Source organism: Drosophila gunungcola (genome assembly GCF_025200985.1).
Source record: "Drosophila gunungcola strain Sukarami chromosome 2R unlocalized genomic scaffold, Dgunungcola_SK_2 000004F, whole genome shotgun sequence".
NCBI lineage: Eukaryota > Metazoa > Arthropoda > Insecta > Diptera > Drosophilidae > Drosophila > Drosophila gunungcola.
The window spans coordinates 1,482,803-1,510,703 of record NW_026453167.1 but is presented as its reverse complement, the minus strand read 5'-3'; the positions used below and the strand labels follow the sequence as shown (position 1 = coordinate 1,510,703).

At 36.3% G+C, this 27,901-nt stretch overlaps 2 protein-coding genes across 5 annotated transcripts; one reads left to right on the top strand and one right to left on the bottom strand.

Annotated features, from left to right (window-relative positions):
* The first annotated feature begins 830 nt into the window (after window positions 1-830).
* LOC128254401 (calbindin-32) lies at window positions 831-26,295 on the top strand. 2 transcript variants are annotated; one of them, XM_052983481.1, is made up of 12 exons: window positions 831-1,026; window positions 12,769-12,986; window positions 13,288-13,373; window positions 13,431-13,520; window positions 14,540-14,626; window positions 14,709-14,849; window positions 15,380-15,435; window positions 15,503-15,548; window positions 21,204-21,215; window positions 24,074-24,130; window positions 24,210-24,281; window positions 24,710-26,295. In XM_052983481.1, the coding sequence occupies exons 2-12, from the start codon at window positions 12,836-12,838 to the stop codon at window positions 24,851-24,853; spliced, it is 942 nt and encodes a 313-aa protein (XP_052839441.1). In that variant the 5' UTR covers window positions 831-1,026; window positions 12,769-12,835; the 3' UTR covers window positions 24,854-26,295. The 2 variants fall into 2 exon arrangements, with proteins under 2 accessions (XP_052839441.1, XP_052839442.1); XM_052983482.1 differs by lacking the exon at window positions 21,204-21,215.
* On the bottom strand, window positions 26,221-27,901 carry LOC128254402 (uncharacterized). 3 transcript variants are annotated; one of them, XM_052983484.1, is made up of 3 exons: window positions 27,768-27,901; window positions 26,677-27,126; window positions 26,221-26,508 (listed from the first exon to the last, which is right to left on the bottom strand). In XM_052983484.1, the coding sequence occupies exons 1-3, from the start codon at window positions 27,836-27,838 to the stop codon at window positions 26,307-26,309; spliced, it is 723 nt and encodes a 240-aa protein (XP_052839444.1). In that variant the 5' UTR covers window positions 27,839-27,901; the 3' UTR covers window positions 26,221-26,306. The 3 variants fall into 3 exon arrangements, with proteins under 3 accessions (XP_052839444.1, XP_052839445.1, XP_052839443.1); XM_052983485.1 differs by having other exon boundaries at window positions 26,677-27,103; window positions 27,768-27,895; XM_052983483.1 differs by having other exon boundaries at window positions 26,677-27,156; window positions 27,768-27,891.

The following is a 27,901-nucleotide window of genomic DNA, read 5'->3' as shown; positions in this document are numbered from 1 at the left end:
CCCAGAGTCATAACAATTAACTTTAAAGGTTTAGACATAAATCCTTGCACAATTGTAGTCCTCACAAAACATACATGTGTATAATAGAAAACGAAGAAAAGGCAGAAAGTAAAAAGTAAAAGATGAATAATGAATGAGCAGCACGCGAGCAGAAAACCAGGTGGATTTTGGGGGGAGGGGGCAGAAAAGGGGGAAAAGCTCGGCGACCATGCATGAGTAACACTTGACATTGCCTGCTCGCAGGGAAATGGGAAATGGAAAATGGGGGAAGGAAAACCCACCTAGCCCAGCCACCCACTCACACGCATTGAGCCCGAAGGGCAGCCGAAGGAAGCTCGTTTCTAGTGAATTATAATATGGCATGCAGATAAAACATTGAAAGTCAAAAGGCCCTGGGGGAACTACAATTAAGCCACCCAACCTTGCCTCCCACAAATGAGAGGGAAAACACAGCACTGGCAACATGGCCGGAAATGATTTCCATATGTATTTATATTTATGATTCTTTGTAGATAGCTGCAAAAAGCTAAGGCGAAAAGTTTTCTTTGAAATAGGCATATCGCACAAAAACAAAACCAGCATTCTGCTTTAGCCATGGAAAGCCACAGGCAAAAGAAAAGCCCAGGAAATGGCTGGCCAAAAAGAAAAACAATTCAACAGTTTGTTGCCAGCAACATGGTGCAACATATTGCAGCAACATGGGCGCCTACGCTCGATTTGGCCCCGGGTAAACGTAACTTGGCTCTCTCGCTCCCACGCTCCTCGCTCTCTCTCGCTCCGTGTTGAGTTTTCCACTTTGATAAAAGTGAAAGACCTGGCCATAACCGAAACAGTCTGCAAAGGATTCTAGGCGCTAACGGTTCTCCAACGAAATCTAACGACAAGTTCGAGTATCTGCCAACGTCAATCGTCGCGTGCGTTTTCAAACATTTTCAAAATCGAAAATCACCTTATAAAACGGTCGAGCTAAGTGAATTTAAACTTTTGGAATATCACAAATTCCAAAAGCAAGCAGCAGCTAAAAAAGTAAATATGACAAACTTATATTGAAAAACATTTTAATGCAATAAACACGTTCGGAATATATTGGTTTTTAGAAGAAGTTGAGAAGTTGAGAAATTGCGATATTTTCGTTATCTTTTGAGTATCTTTTACATTCTTCCACAAAAAATTAACAAAAAGGCTGTTTTTAAAAACATAATTGGATTGATTTTTAAAAACCGTTCATTTCACAACATAAAAACTTAGATCACTGCATACATACTTAAATGATATGTTTAACATACTACAAGTTTAAATAAGCCTTTTATATAAATGCTTGCTTTTTATTAAGCTATAACAGAAATACAAAAATTATATATTAAAATATTTGTATGGCCTTTTAAAGGAGCTGCCTTAGTTATAGCCCAAGTATTCACAAAAGCTGAATAATTTAGTGTTGCATATGCAAAAGCCACTGAACTTTTTTCATTAAATCGCTTGTATAAGCTGTTTAATATTTTCAAACGCCAATTTGGGGCTAGGACTATTTCTGTTTTTTTGACCGGATTTCCGTCATACTATTCACATTTTATAATTTATGCTAAAAGCCTTTTAAATCTGGTCAGAACGAGCCTAAGCTGGTTAAATCCAGTCCCGACAGATTCGTCGCAGATTTTTTCGACTAGAAAAAAGCCCAATTTGCGATGGCTTTTCAGAGAGGTGGAAAATTGTGTTGAAGAGCTCGGCCCTCAAAAAAAAAGAGCAACAATGAAAAAATGTGTTTGCATTTATATTCAACCCGTTGACAGCTTAAAGCATGTCAAAGAGCGGCAGTTTTTCCGGGGACTAAGGGCAAACCTTTCGGGTGATAATTTTCCGAAGGAGACGCATTCAATTAAGAGGAAAGGCTGGTCCTCATTGGTATGCCAAATGGCAACCGCAGAAGTTGACAGTGAAATGCCGTCGCCGCCATCGTTTTGTGTCCTTGACTTTGCCTATTCATACGCAAAATTAAGCACGAAGGGGCAAATAATGAGCGGGGATCGCATCGGGTTGGAATTCTGTGGTAATGGGCACTACACTGTACACTGTGGCAATGGCATCTGGGGCTGCGTGCCAACATTTACGAGTCCCCCTAATTTATGCTCATTCATAAATCTGCCCCAGTGGAAACCTCATGCATTCGCCGCCGTTGCCGTCGCCTGAATGTATGCAACACAATATAATAAAGCAAATTGAGAATTATGACAAAATCAAGGACGTGTCTTCAGGGCGCCGAAACTAAGAATACCCTTTGAATAAACTGTATTAGATTTACGAAAGTACTAAAAAATCACATAGAATTACTCATGAATGATTATTCTTTTCCTTAACCTTAGAACACTTGCCATGACCCAATTAAAAAACGAAAATGAACATCTGAAATAGATAACCATTTATATTGATTTAGTTTCGTCTTAACTTAATTCCTTATAACAAATTCATTGACTTGTTTTCAAGGCACCGAAACTGAGAATACCCTTCGAATGAGCTGCAATATATTTACGAAAATACTATTCTTTTAGACTAGAAATTCAACTTCAATAATTATTCTTTTCCATAACACAACAACACTAACCAAGACCAAAATAAAAAAAAGGTTAAAGAATAACCAAAACAGATATCCATTAATATTGGCTTAATTTCGCCTTCATTTAAAGAATTCCTTGTCAAAATTATGACGAATTATGACAAGGGCTGTAGTAATACATTTAAAAACTTGTCCACACTTTTATGTTGCATATGCATTATGTTTGTAAGAAATGATATTTAAAATAATATTTTTCAAAAAAATGATGACGAATTATGACAATTAGATAGAAAACCTTGTAAAAGCGTGAGCAACCTTTTATGTATTCAGCAGCGCAAAGGGAGGTGTCCGAAATAATTGAGAAACATCTAAAAATATTACGACCCTTTTGCTGCGTTCCCTTGAAGATGTGGCTACATGCAGATCGTCTGCCAAGTGCTAAATTGGCTAATTATATGGCATATATGACCTCCTACACTCGATTAAGTTGGCCAATTACATTCTTTGTTTCAAACAAAATGAGTCGAAAGAATTGCATGTGCGCATCATTAACATGACTAATTTCCCGTTTATGTATCAATCTGAGAGGCTGATGTTTTGGCTTGTGTTTCTCATGATTTGAAATGGGCGCATTGTGCACGCTCTCGGGCAGCGTAAATAAATAGGAATATCAGAAGCGAAGAATTATCAAAATAAATATGTTTGTCAGCCAAGAATGGAGGCCTTGTTTGCATTCAGCAGGCCGCTTTTTCAGCCGTTTAATGGCTCTGGGAAGGAAGTTGGATTTCAAGTTATAAATAGCCGACATTTCGCAAAAGGATGGGTGATTAAGCGGAAGACAAACACTGGTTAAATATGGCGACGTCATTTGACAGACGCGGAGATGAGCAATGATTGCCATTAATTTGAATTAATTTCACACTATTCAGCGGCAGCAAGATTGATGGGCTATTTGCAATTCAAATTGTGTGCGCTCTGGAATATATAAAATGAAAAAACAATGATGTAATATTTCTCTTGCCAACATAAATATGGGCTTTACTGTTGGAAAAATTCGTGAAACAAAGCTTCCGGTGATTATTTATTGGGTTTCAAAGTAATCAATTTTACTGAGTCTTATTTTTGGTATATTTTGATTTGAAACTGCGTGATTTTCATGCTTAGTAGTTTTCAGTAGCATATTAAAAAATTCTCAAAGATTTGCTTAGTAGAAATAGTTTATGTTTAAGTTATAGTTTTTTTTCCAAAAAAAATGTTAAAAATGGCAAATTTTTTTGTATAGATTTCGGAATATTTTCAGTGTTTTTATTTGGTTGAAACAAAAATTCTAGGAACCTTGACCTTTTGTTATAAGCAATCGAATTTTCTTGTTTTCCCCCAGCAAGCAAAACCGTAACATTTCCGCCAGCTAAGTGCTATTAAATTCAGCACTTAAGTCGCAGGACACACTCTTTTCTTGAACAACCTTTGGCCCCACAGGTATTGGCCGTAATTATCTTTGAACAATGTCAAAAAGTAAAAGAGCCATTAAAAAACATTTGCGCTAGCGGTAATAATAATTCTAATTACGAGGCGTTTTTGTGGAAAAGTTCTGGCGGTGCTTGAAAAACCCCCGCAGGGCCTGTCCGAGCAAACAGAAAATCCAAGAAGTGCTGGGGATCCCCTCAGCAATCAGCATAATTTTCCTCTTGTTGTTTTTCACATTTCTCCGTATTGACTCAAGTCTGAAATCTTTCCACACGCAGACTTCCAGCTGGTTAATTACAGCCGTTGACCACAAGACCACTATTATTTATTATTATTATTATTATTTCTCGATTATTATTTACGCACAAGGAGCGTAAAAAGAGGGCTCTATTAGCTATGTAAATATTTACATCATCACTTAAGGTTTTTCGGCAGCAATTACGCGTTACAGTCACCAAACTGAATAAACCTAAAGGAAGCCTTTTAAAATCGGTCAGGGGGAAATCTACATACGACTATATATGTATATCAGCACATACAAACGCAGTCTGTATTTATTGTGATCTTTTTATGTTTCTGCTTTTTCCTGAATTCCATGAAAAACAAAAGAATACATTCAAGAAAAACATATGACGCATTTTTTTGGCTGAATTTCGGGCTTTGTTTGTCCGGTTCTCATTTTACGCTTTCGTTTTGTCGGTTCTTTAATATACTTATACTTATACCTATAGGTTGTGCGCATGCAATTCCAGTAATTGGGCGAACTTTCCCTACTTAAAATTGTGATATAGGTTGCCCTGACTCCAAACTCTGTTTTGTTATTTATAGCTTTTGATTTTTGAACCCTTTCTGACCCTCACAACTGTCATGTTTTGGCTCTGTGTGACAATTTTCAAATTGAGTGACTGGCAGATCCATTACGACGTGCCCTTATACCAATTTGTTAGGCAGATAATGTTTATCCATTTGTTAAATAAAAAATAACTTTTTTGTGTATTCATTTTTTAGGGAATATTTACCTTTTGATACAAATGCACATACATTTTATAATAATCAAAAAATAACCTTTTAATGACTTTAAAATTCGTCTTAGAGCTTTCTGAATGTTTTAATCTTTTTAAACAGCTGTTTTTTTCTTTTAATGTCTTAAATAAATAAAGCTACTCGATTGTTTTGTCTATCAATTTAAATGTCACCTTGTCCTAATGTTACCATTAAAATTGTAAAAAAAATATATATTTTTACTACAAATGCCTCATATTGCCTTTTTACATGAGTTTTATAATAATTACCTAATTAATTTTAAAGTTATGCGCTAAAAATAACCATTAAACACTTTAAAATTTGTGTCCATGGACAACATCTGTTTTTTTTTCAATGGGTTAAATTAATCAAGCTATTCGATTGTTGTGTCTATCAATTTAAATGTCACCTTGTGCATATTACGCATTCGCAGTGTAGACCATCATTAAAATGGATTCCTTTGAAAGCTTATATCAGTTTTAAATGTCACATTCTAGACACCCTCAATTTTACCCATTTTATTGCTTTTTAAAAGATATTAATCATGGTAAGCATGTAAAGAATTGAAAGCTTTAATCTACAGCTGACGGGGACTAATAACAATCCATAAGAAGGACCACATGGGGACTTATCATGACACGACATCGCTTTCCGCACTGCCCATTGGGAATTTAATTAAAACTGTCTAAAGCCCGGCGGGTGGCAGTCGCCGGGAAAAGTAACAGAAAAGCGTGTTGTCATGCAAAAAACAATTATTCTTTAGATTTCCCCTATGGTAGAGTATTTTTCAATATAAATTCAACAGATTCTAATGGTTAGCCAGCGTTGGCTGGGCTAATTACGGCTCCACGGTGACCAATAAAATGTAATTAAAGTACGGGCGGCAAAAAATGGACAGAAAAACCAGTAAAACACCACCTCTACTAGGCTAAAAGCATAGGGAAGCAAGTGAAAATAGTTTCCCTCTGGCCCCGCGAATTTTCACACATTTTCTTTCGCACGCAGCGCGAGGAAAATGAAAAATAAAATACACAAAAGCTTTTGCGAGCAGCAGGCACATCAGCAACACCTCGTAAACAACTCTTGGCCAGCCCGGCATGACAAAAAAACTCGCATTTTCAAGAGTTTTCTTTTGGGCAAATATAAAGCAAGCTGAAACAGATGCAAATTCCCCCAAAAATCTTGTAATCAAGAAAATGGCTTCCCCAACACGAGTATACAAATTAGGCAGATTATCGGCAGTACATTACAAAGAAATTCTTTTCGGCGTTCTATAATTTCTATAATTGTTTACAAAGTGCTTAGTCCGGAGGAAGAGGCTTCTCCGATGCAAAGTTCATAAATCAACATCAGAAGCGCTACTACTAAATCGCTCGACGCTGCAGAGGAAGGAAAAATAAATAAAGCGATTTATTAAAATCAAAAACCATAAACCATTCAATTAAGCGAGTTCCTTGGTCATGTGAATTATAATTATTCTCGCACCCTCTGAAATGACCACTTTTGGGCAATTAAAATTTATTTTTGCACCCCATAAATTGAGGGAATTTGCTCCATAAATCAGCGACTAGTTCGATGTCTTTATTTGCACTATATATCAGCAGCATATTATGTGATTTGGCACGCAATCATCTGCTTTTGCGATGACCTAGCAAATTGGCATTTAAATTTTTAACTGCATTTTTATGATGCTTCCGCTACAGTACTTTGCCCATAAATTTCCTCGGGCTGTATAAAATAAACCGTAATGCAATAAATTAAGCTGTTTTCCTTGTCGGTCCTTTTGCAAATTGTCTACTGGACTCTGGGCCATAAATTAAACCTTTAGCAGTCCGATCTTTTGTGTCAGGCCTAAGCCGTTTGGGATAAATCTCCGGCTTTTGTGGGCGGACACGCAAATCGAAGCTGGGGCTGCAGTGCAGTGCCTGTTTAATAACCAGCTCATGAGATTAACTGATGAGCGTTTCTTTTTATAACCCATCCCTGCATAAATAAACATAGTTTCTCCGGGCATGGGGCATGCTTGGCCCAAATGTCAATGTCAAACGCCCTCGTTTTGGGCCTTGTAATGCCATTCGCTGGCCCAAAGTGGCCCAAGCCAAGGCTAAGTTTATTATGCCGCGAAAAATGCAGGCTTTCAAGGGTGAGTGCCCGTGAGTCGTAACCCTTGCACTCAAACACATAAGAAAAACAAAGAACCAAGTCAAAGTACACCCACCAGCACGTGCACACAATGCGGAGCCCCTTGTGTTTTACATTCCAAATGATAAGCACAGTGGTGCGTGTGTTTGCATTTACATAAATTTATATTTTTTCTAGGTCATTTGTTTTCTTTTTCTATTTGTATTGTTTTTTTCAATTTATATCATTAATTTAATGTATATTGTTTATTGTACTTGCAATGTTTTCTTATTTATAAAGACAATTAAATTATCGTTCTAGTATCAAGAAGTGCAATAGTTTATTAGGCTTTGTATTTTGAAATTTTCATATTTCTAATTATGTTTTTTCCACAATTACAATGCACTATTGCTTTGCGTAAATTTCAAACCTGGTCCCAATTAGTTATAAAGCACAAGTGTAGAAAAAAATTACAGCAATGTCCTTTTAAAGTTTTGACTAGATCAAAAGCCATTTATATTTTTCTATATTTGTAAAGTTAATTTAAATAGCTTTTGTTTCACGAAATGTAGTAGATTTTCTAGCCGTGTTGAAAATAATATATATATTTATAATTATATTTATTCGGCAATTAAAATTATTTCAATGCATTTCATATTTATCAGATTATTTAAAAATTTCATGAAATGAGGGAGTTTTTCTGTATTGAAAATAAAATTTGTATTTCTAATTATTGTTCCGGCAATTAAAAAGGCTCTCAACCGCATGTTAATGTTTTAGCCTTCTCTGTACAAAAAGTTGTGCAAACTTTATGTCAGTCAGTCAGTGTGTCAGTCAGTCATTCATTCAGCAATTTATTTCAATTCTGCCTGCAGTTTTGGGGCCTCAGGTCCCTTGCACTTAAATTTATTCTACAGCGGACTGTTACTGTTTGTCGGTTCGGTCCGCTCATGTTTCAATGTCAGATTTGTGAGAGTTTTCCATATTATTATTTATGAATACGACTTTGGCTGACATTTATACTTTGTGGCAGATGCCTGGGTTGTACTTCCAAAAGTATAAGGGTTTTCGGCTACTTGTGAAAGCGCTCTTCTAGTTTTACAACTGCTTAACCTTCACCGAGGGCCAAAGGCAAGGAAAGTGCATTAGGAGTGGAAAAATTATGGTCAGGTAGTAAACTTGATATTTCCTATTACACGAAAGCTAATGGAACAACGGGGGCGGAGGAAACCCCTACATTGTTGGACAACTTCTACCTAAGTGCATTTTTAGGTGCATTAGAACATTGATATGATTCTATTAGCTCACACCCTCGGGTTTTTATCACCTCCACGGGGGAGCATCAAAATAAGCATTAAAGGAAACGATAATTGATGGGGAAAGTGATGGATGCTTAAAGATAGCATTACCTTTACAATCCAGGGTAAACTACTTGGGTGAACAAAACAGAAATAAGATCCTTTAAGCTCTATAGACATGCTTAGATTCTTCTTCAGTCTTAAATGTATTCAGATTTCAATTAATTCTAGTTAAAGGACTTCATTTGTTCAAATAAATAAATAAATAAATTTAATTTAAGTTTTTAACTTCTAAGCGAAATCGAAAGTTTTCAAACTGAATTCTAATGTAATTAATGATGTCACTGCAATGTATTTTTTCCACTTTTCGACTTTATGGCTTGCCACGCCAATAGAATTGCTGACGCCACCTGCCGGAGACACACTTATTTTGTGTAACAGGTATCTAATAGTCGTGGCAATCGATCCTTTTCGTTTTAGTAGTAGTTATGATAGTAAAATTTTTACAGTTAGGTTATTATAGTTAAATATAGCCGCACTGCAGGTATCAGTCTGAATCAATGGCAAAACCCTAATGCATAATTCAGAGTTGGCAGGAAACCGCAGCCGGGCCAAAAGTGTTTAAAAATAGAAATAATAACAGACACGCCAGCAACAAGCGCAAGGCAAAATGGGAAAAGGAAAAAGGGGGAAAATGCGAAGGAAATGACAGCCCGCCGAGCGAGGAAAATAAACAGAAAAACACTTAAATTAAATTGCGAACTGAGCTTAATGCACTTAAAGTCAGGACATGCCCACCTTGGTGGGTGAAAGCAGAAGAGAATGGTGCCTTTTGTGAGCCACTGCCAATGTCAGCCAGACAGACAGAGGGATACCATTGACAGGTAAGCAGTGCGTTCTCCTTTTCCTTCATTTCCCCGGACTTTTCCTCGACTTTTCCCGGCCACTCGAACACGCGCTCGAGAAAATCCAAGAACTGAGCACTGAGCACTGAAAACTGAGCACTGAGAATCGAGTGTAAGCCGCGGCTTATGCAATGCGGCCAACGAGGCTTGACAGTTTTGGTTTGCTTATCATCGTTTTTAGCCCAAGGGGGAGCCCTTACCTTTCGATTTTGTATATGTATTTTGCCATGCAAGGCGGCCATTAGTGACGTTGAAGTCAGCCGAGAACCGAAAACATTTCCCGTTCAATAGGCCCTATTCCCAATTGATTCATCGAAGACATATTTAAATATGAAGTTGCCAAGTTGGTTTATTTCCTTGGGGACTCTTTGCCTCGGTTTTGTGGCAAGAACTTTTTATCTGCACAACTTCATTGCTTGTTTTTGCCTTATTGTTGGCTTATTGATTTAATTTGCTTGGCCCCTGGGCTAGAAAAGTATAGAATATTCAAGCAAGCATTTGGCAATGTTAGTTAAAAAGTTTTCTCATTTGCTTGAGCTGACACTTGGTAAGCATTTTTGAACAAAAAGTTTGAAAAGTAGGATTTACTCCTGACCAATTTATGTACCTACAATTGTGGTGAACATATTTCACTGAAAGTATATTTATTTCTTTTGGTTTATTCATTTCTCTGGTCATTGTTTCGGTATAATCTTTTGTTGAGAATTTATGATTATTGCATTTTCCTTATTGATTTGTTTGATTAGTCCCCCAAGCCGCAATGAATTGAAAATTCAAACTGCATTTGGCAAAATACCAATTGAAAAGTTTTCCCATTTATATAAACGATTCAATCCAAGATTTAAATAATACTTTTGACAGCTGGTTTTCTTGGTAAGCAATTGCCTTGGGATTTTCTTTGAAAATGAAGAGAATTTACGGCTGAAAAAGACAGCTGCAATTGGAGTAGCATTTTGCTAATACATTTTTTGATATTCCCTTGAAAGATTTTAGACTTATTTTTTTTTTCAATTTAGGATCGTAGTTCCCCCTTCATAATAGTCTCTATAGTTTATAGCTCTACCGCTTAGTCCACAGCTCATTACACAATTTATATTAAAGCCGTAATTTAACCTTCAGCCCCGGGGAAACATTAGCCGTTGGCAGTTGGAGCGGGGCCAAAAGTATTTGCCATATTGCACTCTGGATTGCAAAAGTTCTCGGCCAGCATTCCGCAATAATCGTATAGATACGTATACAGTTCTAGCACTTCCACTCTCTACATGAATATAAAAGAAAAAAAGGAGGAAAAACAAGGACAACAAAGGTTGTTTGTGGAGTGCAAAGCGGGAAGAAAAGCGGAAAAGGCTCGAAGGCATTGCAGTGGGTGAAATGCAATTTCCAGGCCATAAAATGGCAAGGCAGGAAAAGCGGAAAATGTCCTTTCACTCGGCCTTAACGAAAGCGTTTGCAGGTAATGACCATCATCGCAGCCGGTTAATGCGGGCCAACTTGTTCCGCGGGCAGATAACACGAGTTCCTAAAGTTCTCGCGAACAATAGGAAAAGTTTCGCTGCAAATTAAATGAAAAGTTAATATTGGCAGCGTGTTCGATAAACAAAGGGGACACAGTCAACAAGTTGGTCCTAATGCGATTATTGCACAGTGCCTAATGACTTTTGTTAAATGGCAAGCCATTTAAGTAAATGCGGTTTGATCAATGATATCAGCTATCCATATGAAATACCAAATTTGTATAAAATTATTTAATATAATTTTATTTTCGGGACTTCCGCAGGAAGTACTTTTGTAGTTTTAACTTCTCCTAAAAAATATGCATTAAAGTAATTTTTTCGATTTAATTTCCTTTAAAAAATAATATTGCTTTCTTTAGGATACGTTTAAATTGTTAAGTGCTCAGTCAACTTCATTTGAAATGCCAAGATATATATACCCCTTAGTCCCCCTTTATTTGTAAATGGATACAATATTTAATAACTCTTATCATTCAAATTAATGCCAAGTTTTTTGAGTGCCAAGAACAGTGTGCATTGCGAAACTCATTAGTGGCAACAGCTGCTGCAGATTTATGCTCACGGCTCTTCTATTGTGAGCGCTGTTTTAGCCACAGAAAAGCGACCGCAGCAAACTGTCAACGATTCCCACCGCATATATATAGTACATATATATCGGATGCCCGTAAAACGAGCAACCAAGCTGGCTAAATCCAAGGCAAACAGACACTGTTCAACGTCCACTTGAGGCGCAGTTTAGCTCTTGTTAATCAATCTTAAAACAAATTTGTTTGCTCTAACATTAATTTCGATTCTATTTCTTGGCTTAAAGATTTATGTGTGCACGTAAAACGTACAAGAAATAAAACGTTATGGGCAAATATAATAAATTAAAGCACTAAGTATACTGATTTTAAATTCAATCTTATATTAATACGGTGCATTCTTCAAGCTGCGGTAGATTGATAATATATATATAATATATATAATTTTATGTATAAGCAATTTAACATTTTTCCTTTTAAAAGTACTATACTTCAATATCAGACTTGTAGATTGGTATACACTTTTTAAGCATTTTAAAGAATACAACCAATTGGTACTTAATAACAATTATCATAATCAATTGATTTCAACATTTATAAGAAAGCTTTTAAGTTATGGGATTTGTGTTGATTTAACTGTTGATTTAAAAATTTGGTAGAAAGCTTAATGAAAAGAATACTTTGTGAAGCGTTAAAATTAATGTTTTGAATTTAAAAGAAATAAATATAAGTTTATCAACTAATTAAACATTCAATTTCAATGCTTGTTAAAAAATATACAAAATTTAAGAATTTGTGTAAATTTTTCCAACGGAAGCAGAAGAAGGCTTAACTTATTTTTTTAAGTGCTTTTCTTTCAACCGCTGCTTTCTTTTCATAGCCCAGCCGTAAGCCCAGGGCTTTCCTTTCTTATTTTTAGCGCCACCCAGCCGCAGGAAAACTGCAGACGTGGGTTGTACAGCAATTCTGTTTACAGTTCTTGTTTTTCTTCTTTCCGCTGGTGTATTTAACTCTCAGTGACTTGTGACAGGGGCGGTGTCAAGCGGGGGCCTCACAAAGGGGGTCACGAAGGGGGTTACAAGGGAGCTGCATGGGGGTGACGTCCTGTCTCATTTCAGCGGCGAAATGAGGGGAGTCCCCGTACACACGAGTGCAATGTCGGTGCTTCCTCCGCTGCAGTGGAAATCCCGCTGCGACCATTTCTCACCCACCGTACCATACACATCGTTTGTTTCTTCTGTTTTATGCTATTAATTTGACAGTTTCAGCTGCGCTGACAACTGGCTTTGTCCCCAGACACCGAGCATAGCTTTTAATGGCTGCAAATTAATTGTTCTACTCCTTCCTGCTCTCTTTTTTCCCCAGACATTTGCCCACAGCATCTACTATACTTACTCTGCGAAGACAAATAAACCCGAAAGAAAGCAAGGAAATGGATTCAGCCGCCGCTGCCGCCGCCAAACGCGTTCAAATCGAGAAGGCCCACAACTTCATGCGCCAATATCGCGATCCCGAGTCCAGGGAACTCAAGAAGCTGTCGGCCAACCAGTTCATGGATGTCTGGGCGCACTACGATAAAGATGGTAAGCAAAGATATATTTAGTCAGAAATTATGTTATATTTGATATCATATCCGGTTTAAAAAATCGATTTTAACGATTTTGAAGTTAAAACTTTACAACAAGGTTACGGCCAGTTTCAATGGCTGATGATTACGGATCGAATCTAGATCCTAAGGATTTGAGATAAATTTGGCATTTGGTAATACCAAGCCAAAGTAAAAAAATTAAACTGTTTCTAGACCTTTACCTAACTATGGGTCATTTTTTTATTGAATGAATTGAAATGTAACTTGCAATGTTACTTTGTCTTAATTAACCTTAGGAAATGGCTACATTGAGGGCACCGAGCTGGACGGCTTTCTCCGGGAGTTTGTGTCGAGTGCCAATGCCACAGACATCAGTCCAGAGGTGAGTTTTCCGTTGGGTCGACCAACTGCATCTTAATCTTGCTGCTCCAAACCACAGGCTGTCACGGACACCATGCTCGAGGAACTGAAGTCCTGCTTCATGGAAGCCTACGATGACAATCAGGATGGCAAAATCGATATCAGAGAGGTGGGTGTTATGACCAATGGCAATGTGTGGCCACCAAGACTTAAAACTGCCCGCAAATTTCGATTTGAAGTGGCCCCCGTGTCGTATGCGCAATGTTGTCTCCTATGGCTTTTTGTATTCGAAATGACATTTCCTTTAGTCGTGGTGGCGCCTTTTTTGCCTTTTTGATATTTGTTTTTAAATGTCTCGACCCACCCCAAAACCTATAAATTATTGCACGTTTCCCCCCGGAGATAAAAAAAACTTTCTGGGAAGGTCTGGACCGAAAAAAAAAGTTTTACTTTATTTTTGTGGGGGCAACATTAAATGAGTTTTTAATTGAAGTTGGACCTGGCAGCACGGACTATTGAAAGGAGATTTCTCTGTACATTTTGAATGGTGGGAATAATAAAGCACCCGGCACAATGGACTTTTGATAAACGAGCCCCGAAAAAAACGGGAAGAAAGTTTCGGTAAAGAAAAGTGAAAAGTTCAAGTAGCAGAGCCCCCATGGATTGTTGATTAAGGTGGCTCGCAATACAAAGGCTCAGGGGGCATTCATAATTCATGTGGTCCACATTATTCATACGCCACGTCGAACATCGATTGAAATAACTGTGGGTTAAACTCCGCTGTTAACTGGCCTGTCAACAAGGCTTTTTGGCCTGGAGATAAACTTTAATTGCGATAGCGACAGAAATTACCAGCGGCAAGCAAAAAATGCAAATTCCCTTCGCCACAGAGCGAATTATAAAGTTTTACACGACCACAGATGATTACAAGTGAAGGGTAAGAGCTTCAATTCGACACTTAAATTATGCCAGAAAGTTTTAACGAATGCCTGGAACGTAAACTTTTCTCAACTGTTCGCTAATGAAAGTGCAGCAAGATTCTCTCGGCTTTCGCGCAATGCACCGGAAAATGAGTGGAGTAGAGAGAGAAACCCTGTACCGAATAACACCCCCATTTATAACTAATTTCATTTTATGGTCAAGTCACGCATTGAAACAAAAGGTATTTCTTTCGCTATCCTTTCGCAGCTGGCCCAACTTTTGCCCATGGAGGAGAATTTCCTTTTGCTCTTCCGCTTCGATAACCCACTGGAATCTAGCGTTGAATTCATGAAGGTAGGTGACAATCAGGAATTTCATACCCCTCACAAATTTCTCAATTAATTTGCCATTCCTTCTCGTTTCGAAATTAAATTAGATCTGGCGTGAATACGACACCGACAACTCGGGTTACATTGAAGCAGATGAGCTCAAGAATTTCTTGCGCGACTTGCTCAAGGAGGCCAAAAAGATCAACGATGTGTCCGAGGACAAGCTCATTGAGTACACCGATACCATGGTGAGTTTACATGAACAAAGAAGTAGTACTAAGTTTTATAAGTTAAAAAATAAATGAATAAAATCCTTCCTTTTATTCAAACGTAGTAAAGATGTAATTGGAAAATATTAACTGAAGTTCTGAAAATACAAAAGTTGAATGATAAATAAAATAATTTCTTTAATTTTAGAAGTATAGAATTTTTATTTTATTTTCAAATACAAAACAAGGGAATGAAAGATCTTTAAGTTCATACTTCGAATTCATGAAGGCAATCATGAAAGTGAAAAAATAAGTAATTTAAAGTAAATACTTTTGGTTCTAGGAGTTAGGGATTTTTAATTTAATATTGACTAATAATAATAAGAATAACAAGAAAATAGCATAAATATAGTGCCCACACAATGCAAGATGATTATTTTCTAATATTCATAAGTTCAACACAGCTGTTATTATTGACAGATGCACTAATATATGCAATTGACACACAATGGTGTAAATAATTCGTAGCCAAACTATATTAATGTATGCCCAACTACTTCTCCATTCAGCTGCAAGTATTCGATGCCAACAAGGACGGACGATTGCAGCTGTCGGAAATGGCCAAGTAAGTGTCCTTGAAGTCGCATTTCCAAATGCAGACAGCAGCCAGCCAGCTAACTTATTTATTGCAGATTGCTTCCGGTTAAAGAGAACTTCCTTTGCCGCCAGGTCTTTAAGGTAAGTGACAGCAGCGATATGACAATGACTTCCAGCCAGGCCAAAGAAAACATCGTTCAATCGAGGAAATTGCCAAGTGCAGATACAATCAAGATTTCGCGGTTTTCAGAACATAACCTTAGCATTTACCAATAGTACAATTATTAAACAAACTTTCGGCTTGCCTTTAAAACAAAACACGTCTAGCACCTAGGTTAGTCTGATTTTTTGGTTTGTCACTAGCTGCAGCCTTGACTTTCTAACTTACTTAGCTTTGCAACTAACTCAATTAAGCAATGCATTTTTGTTCTTTTTTACATTTTGTTTTTCTTATTGTTTGGATGTCTGTGCCGACGGGGGAAAAAAATTTATGGTCCCTAAGGTATTTTTTTACTGAGAAAAAAGGTACTATAATTAGGAAAATTGCATAGAAAAAGGTTGGGATAATGCAGCCAGATTATAAAAGGTTTCTACTCATTGAATAGCAATCAATTACTTAATAATGCATGGCTACGTAAGTGCACTCAAACAAAAATCAACCGCCCATTCAACAAACTTTACAAATAAATAATTCGGAAGAGAAAAGTACACTGGTAGAAAAGACGTAGTAAATGCAAATATTTTGTAATTATTGTACATATATTTCAATTTGGTTTATATCTATTATGGTTTTCAGTTATTCTAAATATTAAAACCAATATATAACATTTTAAATTTGATAGTCAGATATTTATTCTTACAGTTTCATTCTATTTAAAGTGTACAAATTTTTTTTATTTCGGAACTTTTTGCATAGCTTTTTTTTGCAAAGTAACTCTAACTACTAAACCCCTTTAGAGATTTATATTCTCGTTTAACAGATCAGCGTATTCACTATTTTGAAAAAGGACAAAGCCACTATTTATTTTTCCTCTCGCCTTCCAACAAATTCGACACTGAATGCAACATTGAAAAGTTGTGGCCATAACAAAACAAAATAGTCACAACCCCTGGGTTTTCCTGAAGCCAATTCTGGTTGTGTCGCAACAAATAAAGCCATGGCTATTTCCCAAAAAAAAAAAAACAGGAGGAAAGGAGAAATGTTGTCTGCAATCGTAAAAATAAACGAAGCAAAATGGCAAAGCTCATCTAAAACGGGCAGGTGCTTTCACCCACTTTCCACGCTTTTCGAGCAAACAAAATGCGTGGGAGCTGGCGGATTGGGAATTCGAATCAATTTCCGAAAGCAGACGTTTTTTCTTATTCTCCCCCAGTTTTTGCTCGAGCGTCAACATATTTGATGTGATTCGAATTGGGTTGTAAATAGGTAAAAAAAAAAAGGAGAAGCAAAACAGCAACCGCTGCATAAACAGCACAGAAGGTGGAAAGTCCCCAAATGGCTGGCCATTAAATACTTTAATATTAGTTTGCCTCAGAGAGATACCCGAGCAATTAGCAGAAGAAAAGCCATGTGGTGCTGGCAAAACAAACTTTTTGGCCACTGACAGCAGATGTTTGAGCTTAAAATTCCCCTGGGAAATTCAACGAACCCCTTCTGACTGGGCCCACTGCTGATGATGCCAAATGCGGTTAAATTAAGCTCTGTCATTGCCTTTGACTCTGCCTCCGAATGTCACGTAACTTGCCAGAGGCCAAAAATTGCCCAAAAGTATGTGTGTTCCACTCTCGCATTTTAAGCATGTTGGCATGGAATCAGGACATACAAACAACAGAACCACTTTTTATTTGCTCACAGCAGCAGCTGTTTAAGGAAACATTCTTGGAAAATGCTCCAAATTTATGCAGGCCCAAGATTGATATAAAATGGTGCCAAATTTATATAAAATCTGCAGCAAACGGGATTTAATTAAGTATTTATTTTGGATGACTAAAAACTGTAAAAGGCACAGTTTTCTGTAAGTTAGGAAAACCTTTTTTTAACTCTTACTTAGAGCATAAACTTCATAACATATTTTTTGCATAAGAGCATACAAATGCATTCACTTAAATTATAAAATTGTAAATTTTGGAGAGGAAGGGTTTTAATTGAAAATCAAACTATAGTCGAATTTTAATCGTTTTATGCCGATTATAATAATTTTTCTGCATTTATGCATTAATCAGTTATTTCGTGAAATATTTTTTTTTTTTATGTAGAATGCTTTTGATAATATTAAAAAAAAATATATTTCAAATCTAGATCGACCAATTTAAACAATCAATAGCAGTCCCTCCCAAAAAAAAGTATTTTTTGGTAGTTTTAGGTTCTAGTAAAGACAGCTCCACTGTTCATAAAATGCTTTACTTAATAGGGGCTGGCGGAAATAAATGTTGGACCTTCTGCCTGGAAAACTCCCAATTTGCTGAGCCAGCCCTTCCAAATTTTCCGATTCGCGTTTCCCCCGCCTTGGGCAAACTCTTTTTTATCGTGTTCGTCCTCCGTGTTTGGATTTCCTTTTTGCCGTTTGCTGTTAGGCGTTTGCCACATGAACCACATCACCAAGTAGGTATTAGTACAGTCCGTGGAACAGCAAAGAAAAAGGCACCTCCACTCGTTGTTCTTGGCAATCAAGTGGGCGAGATCCACAGAACAGAAAAAATGGTCTCTAAGAGGGGAAATCGGGGGCATTGAGAGCTCTTATTGTTATTTGCTGCAAATGTACGTGCCTCAGTCGCATTGACGCTCATTGCTCATTGGCAGCGGTTGCCGAAAAGTTCGATGGGTTGGGTTTGGGTTTGAGTATTAAATTTCGGGGTGGCACAGCACCCCATTGCAGTGGTATCAAAATCAAAAGTGTTGCATTCAGCCTGCACCCACTTTGTATTGGTTTCGATTGCAATTGGATTCCCATTGCACTAAATCACTTTGTTGGCTGCTTGTTCGTTGATTCTAACGAAATTGGCATTTTCAATGCGCCACACGCCAAACAGTACATACACACTTTTATAATTCGTCTATTTCACAACTAATTTAATTGGTTATAACAAAGTTTATAAAAAGAGTTTATTGAAGCAAAGCCAAGTGAACCCAAAAATAACCGCTAAAACTAAAGTTAAATAAACACCTAATTGGGAAAAAGAATAAAGAAGTAAGTTAAACATTTAATGTGTAAGGATAAACTTAATTGTAAAATATTTTGAGTCAAGGGAAATAGCATTAAGGTCTGTGTTTTACATATTTTTGCCAGACATATAACTTGCTGTTTCCTTTATTTATTTATTTGTGTTTCTTGTTGCTAGCTTGCAAAATGTTAGAAAAATTGTAATTTTTCGGGACTTTTGGTATAGTTAATACGTTACTTTATATTTTTTTTTTTTTATCTTCGAAATAAACACATTGAAGTCAGCTTGATGTCAGCTTACATCCCTTACGCTTTCCATTTTAAAATGGTAGCTGGGAGCTGGTGTAAATTCAAATGCATCTCGCATGTTCTTTCAACGAAAAGATGTTTCTGATGTACCCCACACACAGAAAAAAGACCTAAAAGGGAAAAAATCACCTAAAAATGTAGCAAACCAGACCATTTAAGGGGAATGAACTTTTTTTTATCGCTACATGATTTAATTTAACTCTACTTAATAGATTTGATAAATTGAAATTTACAAATTTCATATCATTTCTTTTTTTTTTTTTGTTAAAGAACAAAATTTAGGAACACAATGGCAAAAAAATATATTTTTTTTAACATTTTCTAAACAGTTGGAATATGGTCAAAATTTTTCTATATTTTTAATTATAATTAAGAATCCGATTCGCCTTAAAATAGTCTACACTTAGCCTTGAAAAGTAATGTAAAAGATTACTAAAAAATGAAAATGTAGTCTATTTTAAATTGTTTAGGTCATGCATAACCACTATTTTTCTATGTGTATGTACCCTTTTTGGGTGCAGGAACATGGACAACGTGGCGATGTGGAGATATGGAGATGTACACTCAGTGGAAGTGAAGCGGCAGTCCAAGCGAAAAGCCGAAGAAGCCGCAGGATTGCACAACGAACAGTGCTCCATGCGAATGGCTGTAGTATGCATGCCGCATATTTGCTCATTGTTACAGCTCGCAGCACAAACGACATTTTATTTGGTTTTTATTGAGGACAGTAGTGAGTGAGTGCCAGTAGTGGGATGGGGATGGGGATGGGGATGGCGATGGGGAATCATGCATAACAATGTAGCGGGACAAGTTGGATTTTAATCGAAAACTCACGGCGCGGACAAGGTTGCTGTCTTTCAGTTCCGAGCCAGTGAATCCGGAGGAAAACCAGGCACCTGACCACCCCCTATATGCGTATATATTTGTACTTTGGCCATCGTAAGTCGCCCGTTATGAAGTGCCATAAAAAGCAAGCAGCTCCGAGGCTCTGGAAGCCATAAAATAGGCATTTCCAGCACATTTACCAAGGTGCAGTTATTACGTCTATATAATTTCTTAGGGACCGAGGGCGCCGGCCATAAAAACCATAAAAGCATGCATCAGCATTTTGATAAGTTATATGCAGGACCCTAAACTTCGGAAAGCTGCAACTTCTTTCGGTCTCTCGCGGCGTCCAATTATGTGGCACAGTGTATTGCTGGCTGGTGGCCAAAAGTGCCAGAAAGCGTTATGCTAATGCACATCACGTAAACGCCGCATGCACCGCAACGAGCAGTGACATAATGTGCTGCAACAGGAAAAGCCAGTGGGATTGGCAATAGGTGTGGACAAGGGACAAAAAAAAGGGGAAAAAGTGAAAAAGGGACAAGAAACAGCAGGACATTCGAGCAAAACATGCTGGCACTTTTAGCTGTTGTTAAGGGCAGAAAAATAAATGGTTAGAAAAGGAATCGTCTAAGTGAAAACGTGACCTCGCGGCACAGACAATTTTATTAAGTTGAATTTCTTTTTGGGTTTACTCGAATCTAGCAATTATTTCGAAATTAGAGCAATCAACTAGATAAGCAGAAATCGTTTGCCCTCCAATTGGTAATACATTTGCTTACTTTCTACTAAGCGGATACTTGATATTTGTCACTTTTAGTTTTGCTGCATCCAGATCTTAGATCTTTTGGCTTACTAAAAATAAGAAACTTAAACTTTAGCTTAAAAATCATGTACTCCATAATTTCAAAGATAAAAGTAATCAAAGCTGGCAATTAATATGCGCCCGCTCTGATTGCCCTTAAATAAACAGTTTAATTTTAGTTTACAACTTTTCTAACTTTCTATATATATCTTTTTCGTTTTCCCCTCCGCCTACCTCCTCTATGCCATCTGTATCTATATGAACATAACAATATACTATGTCTTTGCATATATACTTCTATAATCTTGTGCATTTTTATTTCTAAACCAAAAACCATAATTTAATCAAACTACAAATAACAATTGTCAAATCAATTATACCGTGCACGTGGTGTATAACAATCGGGGCTGTCACCTATAAACTTCCGACTTATCTCACAAATGCAATTTGAAAATCAACTCTGAAATAACTAAACAATTACCGCAAATCAAAACTTTTTGCCATCTGCTGTATATACAACAAAAATTTGCATACAACAATCTGCAACCAATTGCACTGCCAACAATGAAAACAAACAAAAATATTTCGTAAAACAATACACAAACTATTTACATTCCTGCAAACAAAACCGAAACCAATGAAATGAAATGAATAACATAACAAAAAACTTATATATATAAAAACCACACACTAAAGGAGGGCATTGATGTAAGTATTTTTCACCCCATCATCAAGCATTTAAACAACAAACAGAAATTAGTGCTTAAAAAAAATAACTCATGTGCGTATAAAAACGATTATAGACACTGGTGGCCCATTAAAACTCTCAATAAAACTTTTTTATTTTGTACTTTGGATAATACTTGTTGAAACAATCATTTTTTGTTTGACCACTTGATAAGAACTCAAGAATTTTAATTGATTGAGTTGGTCATTTTTTGTAGATAGCAGTTTTTCCATTCAGTGCAGCAAACAAAATAGTAGATAAACAAAAACCACTGAAATGCTTTGAATTGGTTTGAAACAGTCTTGCTTATGAACCGAAATGCATGAAAAAAGCATGAACATTTTAACTTTAAGTGGCTTTTATATTTTCGTTTAATAATAAAAATAAATAATTATTTAAGCTTTTGCAGTGTGTATGATAATGAAAATGTGTATTTTAATATAATATAAATACATACAAAATAAAATAGTCTTAAAAACACAGTGGCATATAGTTATTCCAGCATTCTTGAGTAAATAAATTTCATGAAAAAATTTTTGTTGCATTTTTAAGAGATTTTAAAATAATATTTAAAAATTTTTGAGAACTAGGCACCGTTTTTTAACAGTTAAGAATTTTAAATAGTTAAAGATTTCTGTGTCACCATGCATAATCTATTATTATTATTGTACTTTGATAATTTGTTCGTGCCTGAGATCTCACTAATTAATAAAAGCTTACTTAGAAACTAAACTTTGTGGCAGTAAAAGTTTGAGTAATTTGCAATTTACCCATTTTTGGGGTCCTTTAGAAATGCGACCCCAACCACAGGGCACTTTCACCAAGAGAATGATAGCTACGAGCTACTAATTAGACTTTTGATGGCATTGGTCCACCCCATTTCCCACTTAACACATCCTGAGCCCAAGTACGTGAACAGCTTTGGCCTTAACGATGTGAGGTCCACGCAAATTACACGTTGATGTGGAATTCCAGCTCCACTTCCTGCCCTCCACCATGGGAACCTTTTGCATAATTTAGTCATTGAGTTCGGGGTGCAGATGCGGAGAGCGGGGAATGGATGATATATTTTGTGGCACTGCCATATGGATAATGGCAGCCCCAGGCTGACACGCTCTTGCCACCGGCTTTTCAAAGTGTTGAAGTGTAAAATAATTACTTCATTTCATCAATGTGTGTGGGCGTGGTGGCTACATCACATCACATCACGTTCAAGGCACAATTTCACTTAAGTACGAGCAATTTGACAAAGAGCAAAGCCACAAAAAAGCAGCCACCGAAAATATATATTTTTCTTCGAGTTGGTGAAAAATTCAATTTAAGGAGCTTTTCCACCGCCAAAGTGTAAACTCGCCCGCAATTTATAATGTGGGCTAAGCACATTTTTTAAAGCTTAAGTGGAAAAAGGGTTCCCACTTAATGGGTTTCTAATCCCGTTAAGAACGCAAAAAGAATGCGCCAACTGCGTTTTCATGGCGCCAGTAAAACAAATGTTATCCGACTTTCCCAAGGATAAAGTAAACAGGACCTTAAGTTCCACCTCGCAGCTTTCTCTCGCACCTTAGATACACTGGGAAAAAGATATATAAATTTAGGAACAAAATACGGTTTATTTTTTTAAAAAGGTACCTTAACTTTTATTTCTCGTGCTATAGAAAAAAAAGAAATAAATTACATCATTGCATTGCATAGGAAACTATTTCATGTTATTCGAACGATAGCAAAATTAATCAAGTTTTGAATAATAAAAAAAAATAAGAAAATAATATTCTCCAAAAGACAAAAATTAACTACAATAATTTAGTATGCCAATAACTAAAAAAAAAAGCAATAATCTAGAAAAAAATTAATAATATCTTTGAATTCATATAATTTTTTGATTTAACTATGAACTAAAAACATTGAACTTGAGGCGCCACCTTGTCCACATTGCATAACCCCCAAAATTACGAGCTGCATGACCGTGTGGAAGTGTACAAAGTTTATGTGAAAGGGGGTTTACATATGGGGGGAAATAGTTCGTGCAATTTGCCGGGCGCAAATGGAATCGATAAATTTCGTGTTTCCCTCGTGGAAAACACATCCGGGGCAATCCCAAATGAGAGTGGCGAAGGCTAAAGACAAATCTGCTTTACCTGGGCCATAATTCATATTAATTAGCGAATGTCAACGGCAGAGAACGCATATAAATAATTGGCAGTATGTTTCATTTAGCATAATTAAGCCGTAGCCTTAAGCATAACGAATGAGAGTGAATATGGAATACCTTTTTTTATCCCTAGTATGATACTAACTAATTTCCTTCCCTGGAGACATTCCTAAATTTCTAAAAGCATGTTTTTATTGTATTTGCGTATATTTAGCATGAGTTATGCCTTTGGCGCTTTTTATATAACCAATCAAATCCGAAATCGCACCAAAAGACACGCCACGACCTGTAGTTTAGGTTATAGGGAAAAACCATTGCTAAAGCAGTATATATACTCCAGTCTGGTCAATATAAAAGTTGCAGGATCATCCAAGCAAGACTCTGAAATGTATGCTATATGATATCCAACAACATGAAATTAGATTTAGTTTTACTTCGAATTTGGATTTGGCATACTTGATGTTTATAGAATTAAAATTTAAATAATATATAACTAAAGCATTCTGGCCTATTAATAAAATATTTCTGAAACAAAAGTTTTTTAACCAATTTCCGCTTTCAAATCATTAAAAAAGTATGCCAAATCCAAACTGTACACAAAACTTATAAATAAACCTTTATGTCAGCCATGTATATGAACGAGTTTTACCTGAGAGTTTTGTAGTAATTACTTGAATTTTATATCCACAGGGCGCCACAAAATTGACCAAAGAAGATATTGAAAAAGTATTCTCGCTCTACGATCGTGTAAGTAAAACATAAATTAAGAAACATTTGGTTAAAGGAATTTACATAATTATAAACAAATTTTTTTACATAAATGCAGGACAACAGTGGCACCATTGAAAACGAGGAGCTCAAGGGCTTCCTCAAGGATCTTTTGGAGCTGGTCAAGAAGGTGGGTAATCTCTTTACACCTAGAAAAAAATAACTCCTTGATTTTAGGAAGAGTTCCTTAGTATATATAATTCTATATAGGAAATTATATTTAGGTAAAAATTACCTAAACAATTACTTTAGTCATGTTATCGTAAATCATTGTTAAAGTAATTGTTTCCTTAATATAAATGGCTGGCTCATCTTTAACGCCATATTTGGTCAAATATTTATTAAATTAATACATTTTTCATAAAATTATTTTTTTTTTTTGCATTAAAAGAACTTTAAGGTTATTGTCTACTCCCTTTTATAATAAATGAAAATAATAATAAATTTATGCCATTGTTACTTATATAGTAAATTGTTGCACAGCGATTAATAAAATCAAGCAATTTTGTTTTCTAAGTAATGGGTAAAAAGATTTTCAACATTTTTATTTGCCTCCAGGACGACTACGATGCCCAGGATCTGGCTGCTTTTGAAGAGACCATCATGCGTGGAGTTGGCACCGACAAGCATGGAAAGATCTCCCGCAAAGAACTGACCATGATCCTGCTGACACTGGCCAAAATATCGCCCGACGACGAGTAAACGGGTGAAGGCTTGAGAACATACCAAAAAGAGATTTTAGCCAACTCTATTTTTGTCACCCGAACAAGGGGAAATCCATAAGTGAGGCAATGTTTACTTTAGAGCTGCACCCAAAAGGGGCAGAAATGAGAAGGATTTTGGTATCGGGGAAGGATCCTGGGCGAACAGAGATCCAAACCGAAACGAAGCTATATTGGTAACACAAATCTAATATTAATGTTTCAATCTTAAATAAATGTTTATCGTATGTTAAGATGTTGAGAGTATATTTCCCCCAAAGTCAAAACCAAAACGGAAATTTATCCAATCAAACAATTTGCAACACTGAATCGAGCCACTTAAAGTAAACAATTAAGAAATGATAACATCAAGAGATCAGAACATCGATTTTATAATATTACATTATATGTGTATTTATATTTTCTATGTGTATTTGCATAAAGTATTTTATTTAATTACCAATTAAAACTTGAAATAAAAGTAGTTATATTTAAGGATACAAGATTTATTTGAGATTACATAAGTATAAAAAAAAATGTATGCATGGCTACAATTTGTAGATAATTGTTGTTAATAATTGTGACACAGTATCCTTTGACTCAGTATTCTTTGCCAGTAGTTCTCGGTGTACAATATGTACTCAAACTAAACTATATATATATATATATATCTCCCGCAAACATCAATCAATCAATCAATCAAGAGCCACTTGCATCAGCCCGAGGCTGGACACACCCAATGCAGGCGAATGCAAATGTGACACTGTCAAACTGAAGGGTGGAAATGGATCTAGTCAACGTTAGACACTTGCCCTTGGGCTTTCCACCCCACCCTCAGGTGGAAAGCATTTCCACTAAATTTCTCTGCTTAGTAAAATCGGAAACTAAACTTAAAGTTAACCTACAACGCTATTAACTAATGTTTTTTCAAGGTGCTATAGCTATAATTATGACTTGTCCTTAATCCTTTTTTCAAGCTGATTTCATTCTATTCTTTTAAAACCAATACAATTTGAAACTAACAATTAATAACTTAAGCTTTAAAACCAAGACAAATTGGTACAATCTTGAAACGGAGATTACCCAGGGATTCATTTTTAAAATTTAAATATGAAATGGGCGAAGTTTGAATTAATTTGAAAGCTTTAAAAATGAAGCCCTGAGTAAGACCGGTTGTACACACCCGTACATGCAACAAAATGCCAACTTAACATATAAATAAACTAATTACGATACAACTCTTTATGATACTTATGCTAAACCTAAGATATTGTTCAAAACCACATGCATGTAAAGCTTCGAAACGGACTTTCTCTATATACAAACCAGATACCAAATATCGGATAACTAAATGGATATATGTCTAAATACTACGAAAATACGACAGAAAGTTTTAATAAAATAAATCAAATCTATGCAGACATCAAGGGGTCAGCACTCCAATCGCGGTCTTTTTATATTTTAGCCAGGCATTTGTAGAGTCGGTTGCGTTTTTCCTGGAGCTCGAGAAGATCGTTCAGTTTCTGGAGCAGATCAGCGGCACTGGTCAACGCGGGAACCAAAGAAGACCTATCCATCCCTGATTCGTTCTGCTCTAGTTCCGGGTCAACCAGACTGTGGGCAATATCCATGATTTTCTTGATTCGCAGACAGAAGCTAAAAAAAGTTTTTAAAAGAAAAAGTATTAAATAACTACGATATCATTTAAAAAAAGGTGTCTAAAAGTATGCAAAAAAAAAAGTATGTCGTGTTTAGAAATTAATCACACTGACTCTCGGGCTCAATATATATTGTTGCATACTTTTAGACTCTTTATCCACCTACCAATTCGCCTCTGCTCTTTTATTGCTTACAATAAGCTGCCAGGCCATGCAGTTTTTTAAGTGCCAGGAGCAATAGGAACTCGTCAGCGTTTCGGTGAAGGGATCATTCCATTCGCTGATGACCGCGCACTGAGTTGGCGGAAACTTCACCTTTTCCACCAGCCAGGTGTGCCAAATAAGAGCATCTTCGTCGTGACAATCCATTTCACTATTGTCAGCCAAAACATGCAATTGCATCGACGCAAGACGCTGTTGAGTTGCTTTTGAAGTCCTCACTTGGGAGTTCCCTCCGAAATGTCGCTCCAGGAAGGCAGTCGCCTTCTTTGGGTAATCACTAGTTATGGGTTCCCTTATGGGGCCTAGGTCCACCATTCCATTTTGGAGGATCAACCAGGAGGGGTTCGCGTAGTAGGACCGTGTTGAAGCATCTGCATAAGTAATAAAGGTTTCGCTAGGGGATTTTTTTGGTAGAGTAAGAGTACTGAATTAAAAAGTAATAAAATTTTATAGAAAACATTATTATTATATATTCCCATTATAGTCGGGTTTATTATTCTGTTAGTACAAGTGTGATGAAAGTTGTATTAATAAAAACTCTGTTATATTATATTATAAATACACATTAAACTCGTTTATAAAATTCGATATTCGCAAATTTATAATACTTTATAAACATTAAAATCAACAAGGACCTCGGATCAAAACTCAAAAAATGATTTCATAAATAGTTTTATAGCTGTTATAAAGCTAGCTCTGAGAATGGTAAAGTATAACACTAAAAGTAAATAATCTTGAAGATCAAGCTTGTTGTTGGAAGGTAGAATTAAAGAGGTTTATTGGATAGCATAAAAGAGAAGAAAGAGCTTCTTGTTAAATATTTCGAAAATATTTTTTAAGACTTTATAGAGCTATCTCTGAATACGGTACCATAAAAAACATGTTAATAATCTTGGAGGTCTATAATACATTTGTAAGGCAGAACAAACTCACAAATAAACTTTTACAATTTTATTCACATCAAAGAGGTTAACTAGTGAGCACACAGAAGAGAAGAAAAGTGGATCCTCCACATAGCATAAGAATATAACTCACCCGCTACCGATGCTGACCACCAATTTGGAAATGGTTCCACAGCGGGGCGTGGCAATTTGTGTTCGAGTCATACGGGAAATTTTACAGGATAGGATCACGAAAAAACGTTCGAAAAAAACGGAAGTAACAGTCAG

Coding starts and splice junctions, on each gene's coding strand:
- LOC128254401 (XM_052983481.1), top strand. CDS start 12,836: ATGGATTCAGCCGCCGCTGCCGCCGCCAAACGCGTTCAAATCGAGAAG. Junction 12,987..13,287: donor GGCGCACTACGATAAAGATG/GTAAGCAAAGAT, acceptor AATTAACCTTAG/GAAATGGCTACATTGAGGGC. Junction 14,627..14,708: donor CTAGCGTTGAATTCATGAAG/GTAGGTGACAAT, acceptor AAATTAAATTAG/ATCTGGCGTGAATACGACAC.
- LOC128254402 (XM_052983483.1), bottom strand. CDS start 27,838: ATGACTCGAACACAAATTGCCACGCCCCGCTGTGGAACCATTTCCAAA. Junction 27,157..27,767: donor GTGGTCAGCATCGGTAGCGG/GTGAGTTATATT, acceptor TTTTTAATTCAG/TACTCTTACTCTACCAAAAA. Junction 26,509..26,676: donor AAAAGAGCAGAGGCGAATTG/GTAGGTGGATAA, acceptor AACTTTTTTTAG/CTTCTGTCTGCGAATCAAGA.